Source organism: Anopheles darlingi, chromosome X (assembly GCF_943734745.1).
Source record: "Anopheles darlingi chromosome X, idAnoDarlMG_H_01, whole genome shotgun sequence".
Taxonomy (NCBI): Eukaryota; Metazoa; Arthropoda; class Insecta; order Diptera; family Culicidae; genus Anopheles; species Anopheles darlingi.
Window position 1 is genome coordinate 891,281 of NC_064873.1, and position 8,720 is coordinate 900,000.

An 8,720-nucleotide genomic window follows, 5' to 3' on the forward strand; every position below is an offset into this window, starting at 1 on the left:
TGGTGGGTGGGTGCCAGCCAGCCAGTCAGTGTGTGTGTGTGCGTGTGTGTGCCGTATACTAGGCACAGGACACCAGGAGTAGCCGAGTGGCATCAACCAGAGAGACATAGAGAGAGGAGAGAGAGAGAGAGAGAGAGAGAGAGAGAGCGAGAGAGAGAGAGAGAGTTTCGCGCGCGTGCCTCTTCGTCCTGCGTTTTTGTGCGCACGCGACGCGCCGCTCGCTGCCAAAGTTACTTACCCACCCCTCTCTGGCCACACCACCACCCGATGGTGCAAATCAAGCAGAAGGTGGTACAGTGTGAGCCGCCGTCGACGGCGGCAGGGGTGGCAGGGGTGGCGGTTGGCCGGTTTGCGGTGCTGCTGCAGAAGCAAAAGCAACAGCAACCGGCGGCCGGACCATCGCTGAGCGATTGTCTCGAGCGGGCCGAGTCCGGCCAACCGAGTCGGTTGGCGGTGAAGGGCGGTACCTGGCACTATGTAAGTAGCGAAGGTAGTAGTAACCACTACTACCTGGTAGGCAGTGGCACGCTCCCTCCTTCGACCACTTCCACTTTCCTTTCCAGTGTTCCTCCGGTTGTTTGTTTGTTTGTTCGTTCGTGCGAGGAAAATGCGTGTGTGTGTGTGTGTGTGTGTGCATCCTGGATGCTGCGCGGTGTTGCTAATGAGAGAGCTGATAATAAGGGGGGATTGATATGTGCACCGTTCCGTTCCGGTGATCCGATCCGATATCGGATTCGGATATCGGACGCTATCGAGGGGGGGGAGGGGAGGCCTGAAGAAAGGAAGGGTGGCTGGATCGGCTTACAGATCGTCTCGCTCGTCCCCCCCTCTATTCTGGACTGGTATAAGCAGCCAGTGACAGCCAACCGACGCCGACGATAACGATGACGACGATGAGTGTGTCTGTGTTTTTTTTTTCTACGACGATGACGATGATGCATGCTGATGCATGCTCTCACCTGGGGTACCGCACCGAGCCCACACCACCCCTTTCTACCTTCTTCCACCACCACCACCACCACCACCAATCAGATCGCTATCAGATAACGAACTGCATACCGACGTCCTCGTCGTCGTCGTCGTCGTCGGATGCGTCGTGTGCGCGCACGCGTTATCTTACGAGGCGTACACACCACCACCACCACCATGGGCACGCCCAACCAGGCCCAACCAGGCCGAAAAGCGGTGGGCGCATCAACCTACCCTTCAGTGCCCTGCGATCAGTCAGTCAACCGGTGGTTCGCGCGCTTGGCGCATGCAAAAGGCAACGACGGCGACGACGACGGCGACGTCGTGCGTGAAAAAGAATCGCGTCTCGTGCATCTATCTAGTGCGCGTGTGTATGTGTGTGTGCGGGTCGTTTTTGGCTTCCTGTTTCTGTGGTTTGGTCCCCCAACAACCCCCTCGAAAGCACCATTCCATTGCATAACTCCCCCCCCCGCGGGGAGGTCTCGGTCATCTTTCCACCTTCGGAACCGGAAGTAGCTGAACTGCGTGTGCGTGCGTGTGTGTGTGTGAGGTGCGTTGACGTCATCGCGGAAGAGGCGCAAAGGGGCGTCGTTCGAGGCGATTTTTGGTTTTGGGTGTTTTATCGGATAGGATAATCTCTTTTCCCCCTTTTCACTTCCCACTTTTCATCATCATCACCTTCTTCGTCTTCTTCTTCTTCTCTTCCTGGATGTTCTTCTGTCTCTCCTCTCTTCGAAGAGAGGGAGGAATGGAAGAAATGGAGGGAGCGGTGATCATCCCTTTAATCTTTAAGTGTTTTTTGTTTTGCCAATATATGATCTAATGATTGATGATTGACAATTTCTCTCTTTGCTTTCATCTCGTCGTCTGCGTTTATCTGCGCCGAAAAATTGGCCACACACACACACACACACACGTAGGGTGAGGCGAGACTAGCGGCCGTACGGCAGGCCCGGGCCGAAGCACGCGAGATCCGGATGCTCGAGCTGGAGCGCAATCAACGGCAGCAGCAGCAGCAGCAGCAGCAGCATGAAGCAGGCGGTGGAGAGGCCTCTGGCGTCCCTGGTGCACCTTCCGCCGCTGCTGCTGCTGCAGCTGGCAAAGCGACACGCGGGACCAACGTAGCTGCGCCGTCGGCCGCCAACACGACGAGCGCTCGTATTGCACGTGCGGTCGCGCTGCTCAATACATGCACCACAATGCTGATCAACCACACGACGCTACCGGTCAGCGACAAGGGCGAGGCGATGCAAACCCTGTCGACCAACATGAAGGTATGTACATCCCTCCCTCTCTTTATTTCTCTCTCACTGACTGACTGGCTGGTTTTTTCTCGCCCCCAACAGGAGCTGAGTGACTGTTTCAATGAAAGTATGATCAAAAAGGCGGAACTGGAAAACGAGAACACCGCCGTCAACTACCAGAACGAGCTGCTCCGGGATGAGCTGGACGAGACGCTGGAAAAACATTGCCAGCTGCAGCGGGAAAATCGGGAAAAGCTGAAGGAATGCAGCGGCCTCAAGCGGGACCTCGAAAAGCTCCAGGAGGAGTTGCGGCTCGCGAATGGGCAGGTGCAGGAGCGGGACGCACTCATCACCCAGCACGGGCTGCTGATCGTGAGCATCGAGAACCAGGATGGGAGCGATGCCCGGCGGATGCTTCTGTCCGCGGAAAACAGTGAACTGTTGGGCTCCGTTTCGGGGTCACTAGGTAGGTGTTTTGTTTGCTGCTTCGCCCTTTATTTTTAATACAATGCTATTCTTCAACAGATGCACGGCTGTCGAAGTTCGCGGAGGAGAAAGCGCGCTTGGAAACGAAGCTCCAGGAGGCCCTGGACGAGCTGAACACCATTAAAGCCCAGAGGGTCCAGCCAGAAGAGATGCTGAACGAGAACGCTTTGCGTAAGTCTCTTGAGAGACAGACGATCAGCCGTCGTCGTTTGTAATGTAATGCTAATGTAATTTGTAATTTGGTTGCGCGGTTGCGGTTTTTCTACACAACACAACAGATGAGACCACCGAACGGCTGGTCGTCGGTGCACAGCGCGTTCGCCTGCGCCAGCTGGCCACCGAAAACGGAAGCTTCGCTAAACAGATCGTCCAGTTCCGGGACAAATTGGAGGCAGTCGAGCGGGCGGGACCGAAGGCTACGGAAAGGGTGCTCCATGAGGTAAGATGTCGAAGTGGCAGGCTAGTAGCTGTGTATGTGTGTGTGTGAAAATATGAAGTTGGAAGTTGGTTGAGGAGATGTAGATATTTGTTTCCGGGTTGTTTTTTCTTCTGTTCGTACTAGCGCGTCCGTGTTGTGCTGTTCCGGTTAAATTAAACGTTTACTATCTTTCTGACTGACATTTTCCTTTTCTACCATCCAACAGCCCACCGTAGCGCAGTTTTGGGACGAGTGCCACTGTCAGTAAGCACCGACTCGACTCGACTCGATGATGATGATGATGTCACAATGTAGGATTTATTCAGGATTGAAATCGCGTAAGATCGTGTGCCAGGAGTTAATGGGGAGTCCCTTCGGCCAATCCCTCGTCGTCGTCCCCATCGCCAGCTCGGGCCCAGTGCTTCGGACCCACGAGCATACCGAAGCCAGGTTGCGCAGAGTTTGCGCAAAATAAGGGGATTTCCATCCAAATCTCTGGTACGTGGGGTGGGGGTGCGGTGCGGTGCTCAGGCCTACCTGCTTTTACTAATCTTTTTACTCTCTCTCTCTCTCTCTCTCCCTCTCTTTTTCTTCTGACAACAACAACTATAGCACGTGAAGGAGCTCGAGCCATCCGAAAAACACTCTGATGCAGCGCCTGGAGCGCCCGTTACTTGATGTTGGATTGATGTTAACCGCGCTGTGGCCGGAGTGCACCGTAGGGTAGGGTGGCGACTGGTAGAGTAGTTGTGAAGGGGAGAAGAGAAAGGAAGAGATGAACTATCACTTTACTAGGCTGTGCACCGACACAGCGCCCACCTTTAGCAAACATAAGTAGTATTTGAAAAAAAGGAAAAAGACAGATCGAGTTTAGGAGGTAGAAAAAACGCGAAGCAAGCTTGTAGGAGGAGTAGAAGAAGAAGGAGGAGACGGAAGAGAAGAAGGAGTGGAATGGCAAATGGAGACAGGGATTACTATTACTACTTTTAATTCGAATCTATACATATATATTATTCTAACTGACGTAATAGCTATTAAAAACCCCCTTTTTCTGAGGGCAAAGATGAAGCAGCGGTAGAATCCGATCCGAATACGGTTCAGGTTCAGGTTCAGCGTCTGGTGGGTTTTGCTGGCTGGCGAGCCATCGACTTAAAAACTGCCAACAATGAGCTACGCCCAATGGCCGGCAAATACCAAATGGAATTGTTAAATACACCAAATTGATGTGTTCTCTTACTTGGTACCAAAGTTAACCACCACCAGGACCGCTTAGCAGACCTGCTGGTGAAGAGAGCGCGGGAAAGAGGGGGAGGGGTAGCAGTCGTAAGGTTAGCTGTTGCGGTACGACTCTAGGAGGATAATTTAAAACAGCGGCAAAGGAAGCGGCTGCGAAACCCTTGCTGACTATAGACATAGTAGATCTGGTATAATACGCAACGGATATACGGTTCTCTGGAACGAGGAGATAGTCATCTAGCGATACTGTTGGCCCATCGACCATCGCATCGCAACTCTTTCAAGCGTTAAGGAAGTGACTAAGAAGTGTCCTCCTTGGTCTCCAAACAATGCGCAATGTAATATATAGTACTTCCGACTGCGAATCGAGCGAGCGAATGACCAATGGGCGTACAACACACACACCCACCTTGCACGTGGTAGTGATTGTTCCTAAAAGTTTTATATTCTTCATTACTTTTTTTATTTTTACCAGCAAAATATTTATAACAGTCGTAGTAAATTAATGCAATTCAATGTTTTACTGAATTAAAACCGTTTATTTATAAAAATCAATACTGCAATGAAGCCAATCTCTGATCGCACTGATTATTCTGTTGGGCAAGCAATCATCCGAAAACATGAATGAAAGAACGCATGCGCATTTCGGATTGTCATAAGGTATAAAAAAAACACATAACCATCGGTTTGTTTGTTTTCTGGAAATAAATTCAAACTTTTATTAGCAAATGTTCAATTTGAATTCCAACCGTTTTGGGTTGTTTGTTTGTTTTTTTTATGTCATTTCAAAAATCGTTATAAAATCCTTACGCGTTACTACTTCTCTATGGGGTTTTCGCAATACGATCGCTCGATCGTGCTAGCGGGCATGCTGGGCATTCTTCTTCTGCTTGATTGATGCTGCGCTTAACACGCAGAAGAACCTACGGAAAAAGAGAGGCGGGAGCGGGGAAAGGAGTAAAACGGGATGAAACTGAGAGCAAAATAATAAAGAATGATGATTAACGGGGGGAGTGGGGAGGGATAAGGTAAAGTTTGAAAATTAAAAAAAAAACAATATTAATTAGCTTACGTGTATCAATTGCTTCTGCGTACATGTGCGTGTCCGAGTGAATGTGTTCGAGTGATACACAAATCACGCACACATCCGTACACAGATGCAAAAGCTTCCTTAATCCTAGTGGAATGTCTCGTATGGAGTAGCACACCACCCCTCCCTCTGTGTGTGAGTGGGAGGGGCGGTGGGTGAACGTTAATCCCCCCTCGCTCTAATATTAGATTTAAAACTTAACTACTAAGAACGGATTTTTAAAATTTGAAGCAGTGAAGAAGTAACAGAAGAAGAAGAACAGACCCCGAAGCCTTCTCCGCGGGTCCATCCTCTCCATCTCTTCTATTTCTTCGTCTCACTCTCCTCACTCTCCCTCTCCTAGACTTCATCATTCAGAACATGGCACACCCCCTACGACTGTTGCTGCTACTTCCACCGTTTTCCGTATCTATGCACGGTGTACGTCTGTTTTGTTTTTGTCTAATGTAACGTCACTAACTTGCTTCCTTAACCCTAATGCACCCATGCCTGTGGAGCGCTAGCGGTACCTACTACTTAGTAATTCGACATGCGCTTTCGTTAACGTTAACAGCGCTTGCATTTATATTTATTACAATTTGCTTTTCTTTTCACTTTCCTAAACTGACTACCTTTACAGCAGTAGGCCCATTGATGGTGCCAACAATCATTTAATTTTACTAATAGACCCCGGAATCTCCTCCAGGTCCAGGTAAGGCACTCTCTCTCTCTCTCTCTATCGCAAGGCAGGCCCCCCCTGCTCACCAGCACAGCGGGCCAACGCTTCAATAACGGAACCGCATTTGATGCATCCGATATAGCGGAGCGCGAAGAACCATATGTATGCTTTAGTCCGCCCAGCCCAGCCCAGCAACCACCTGCTGCTGGGCAACAGCTGGTTCTCCTTCACCTCCTTCCGCAGGCGACGCTTCTCCATTGAACGTTGCAAACAAAAACGTTGCAGTGGATTGCAGCAGCGAGTCGCGCAGTACGCCTTTTTTCAGCTCTTGGTTTCAATTATCACAGACCACCGGACGCGCCACGCACACCTAACGTTAAAACAAAAATGAAACAAAAAAGCAACTAAACAAAACCCCCCTACAACAGCCGCTGAGCTGAGCAGTTTGCTCGTCACGTTCACGTCCCCTAGCGGCGACCGGCACCGGCCAGCTGGAAGCGCGCCAGATAGGACTCGCAGTCGGCACAGTAGATGGCCGGCAGAATGCAGTGCTTCTTGCGGCAGAGGTTACACTGGACTGCCTTGGCCGATGGTTTAACGATCGCGTTCCCATTGCAGGTCGCTATCGGGACAACACGCGTCGGTGGCAGGCCCAGGATGTTCGATAGCGGCTGCTGCTGCTGCTGCTGTTGCACCTCGAGTGGCATCATCTGGAGGGAGGGCACCTGTTGCTGCTGCTGCTGCTGCTGCTGCTGTTGCTGAGGTGGTAACGGTGAGCCGGATGGTCCATCAGCTCCGCCTCCCTTGGTACCGGGTTCGAAGCTCACCTTCTTCTGCGGAGGTTTCTGCTGCTGCTGCTGCTGCTGTTGCTGAAGGATACCTAAGGCTGGATGCAGTTGCTGCTGCTGCTGCTGCTGCTGATGATGTGCTGCTGATAGCTCGTGGTATGGTGAAGACGTCGATGAGCTCATCTCGTACCCGTTCGCTAGTGGAAGCCGCTGATAGGGTGAGCTACTTAGCTGCTGCTGCTGCTGCTGCTGCTGCTGCTGCTGTTGCTGTTGAGCATAAGTGTTGTAGGGCGTGTGGTGTGGCTGCTGTTGCTGGTTGTAGTTGGTTAGTGGAAGAGGTGGCTTCTGGTAGACGCTTTGCATTCCTGCACCGCCTGATGCAGCAGCTGCTGCTGCCATTGAGATTCCGCCGCTTGGTGAGGAGCGCATTAAGGTGGCAGCGCCACCTACTCCTTGTTGTTGTTGTTGCTGCTGTTGCTGCTGCTGCTGCAGCATGGTGGCCAGGTTCTGGCGGATGCCGAGAGGTAGAGCCGGTGCACCGTTCGCCACCGAAGCGGCGCTCGTGCTGGTGGTGATGGTTGTTGGCGAAGCCGATACGGTCTGATAGCCAATGTTGGCCTGCTGCTGCTGCTGTTGCTGCTGCACTGGCAGATGAAGCTCGTGTGGATACGGTACGCTCATGTAGGGTGATGTTGGAGCTACGAGCGAACCAGAACTGCGACCATCGTAGCTGAGCTCACTGCCCGAATCGCTACCATACAGTCGCTGCTGTTGCTGGGCCTGTTGCGCATATTGTTGTTGTTGCTGCTGCTGCTGCTGCTGCTGCTGATCGCGCAGAGCCTGCACCTTCGGTAAGGTCGACAAGAACTGATGCGTCTTGAAACCGGCAGAATTCAGAGGGATGACAGAATATGTTTGCTGCTGCTGCTGCTGCTGCTGCAGCGGTTGTTGTTGCTGCTGTTGATAGCTTTCGGTAGTGTTGCTGGTCGCACCGTAGTACTGCTGCTGTTGCTGCTGCAGCTGCCGCTGGATCTCGAGGTTCTGCTTGTGCATATCGGCCGCCAGTGAGTACGCCGCTGGACCGCTCGAGCCAACGACCGATGGTGACTGATGACCGATGACCGAAGACGGTGGAGATGGTAGTGCTACTGGTGCTGTTGTGGCCGCCGCCGCCGCCTTGATCGGATGGTACGTGATGCTGGTCGAGAGGGTTGGCAGCCGCTCATGTGCACCAGCTGACGACGACGCCGCCACACTGTTGCCGTTGCTGGTGAGTGGTAGTGCCGGTGGAGGCAGGTGGCCACCAGCCGGCCCAGGTATGGCCTCTGATACGCCCGCATGCAACCAATCGCTGGTGACGGACTCGTTGTCACCGGCTGCCCCGCTACCACCGTTGGCCGTTCGGAGGACACGCTCGAGTATCGGATTCGGAATGAAACCATCGTCCTCGTCCTCGTCGGCCGTCGCAACGAGAATGACTTGATCGCAGAACGAGACACTCTTCTTCTTCGTCCTGCCCAGTGCCGACTTGGGTGGTGGTGGTACACCGCCCTGACCGCAACCCATCGTACTCGGTACCCCATTGTTGAGCGTTTGCTGGACGACCTGGTTCAGCATCTCGACCTCGCGTATCTCCTCCTGGATCTGGCTCTGCGCAATATCGTACCGGGGCTTCGGCAACTGCATCCGGTACGCTGCGGCCACCATCGAACAGTCGACCTCATCCACACCACCGTCCTGACCAACCAGCTGACCCTTAGGGGTCGGTGATGGTGGCGCCGGTGATGGTAGCGGATAGTCCGCCCCACCGTGCTGCACTGTCGGTGAAGGG

At 52.7% G+C, this 8,720-nt stretch overlaps 2 protein-coding genes across 4 annotated transcripts in view; one reads left to right on the forward strand and one right to left on the reverse strand.

Annotated features, from left to right (window-relative positions):
* The first annotated feature begins 267 nt into the window (after positions 1-267).
* On the forward strand, positions 268-4,140 carry LOC125951940 (leucine-rich repeat flightless-interacting protein 2-like). The gene is made up of 7 exons (XM_049681131.1): positions 268-477; positions 1,890-2,243; positions 2,316-2,679; positions 2,739-2,870; positions 2,978-3,138; positions 3,344-3,615; positions 3,730-4,140. Exons 1-6 carry the CDS (start codon positions 268-270, stop codon positions 3,383-3,385), a joined length of 1,263 nt encoding a protein of 420 aa, XP_049537088.1. The 3' UTR covers positions 3,386-3,615; positions 3,730-4,140.
* A 926-nt stretch (positions 4,141-5,066) lies between these two features.
* LOC125949137 (uncharacterized) overlaps positions 5,067-8,720 on the reverse strand; it is a 55,477-nt gene continuing 51,823 nt past the window's right edge. For all 3 annotated transcript variants that reach the window (XM_049675899.1, XM_049675907.1, XM_049675891.1), the window contains one exon: positions 5,067-8,720. This exon is cut by the window's right edge and continues 4,355 nt beyond it. In XM_049675899.1, the coding sequence (XP_049531856.1) occupies positions 6,569-8,720 (2,152 nt within the window). In that variant the 3' untranslated portion in view covers positions 5,067-6,568.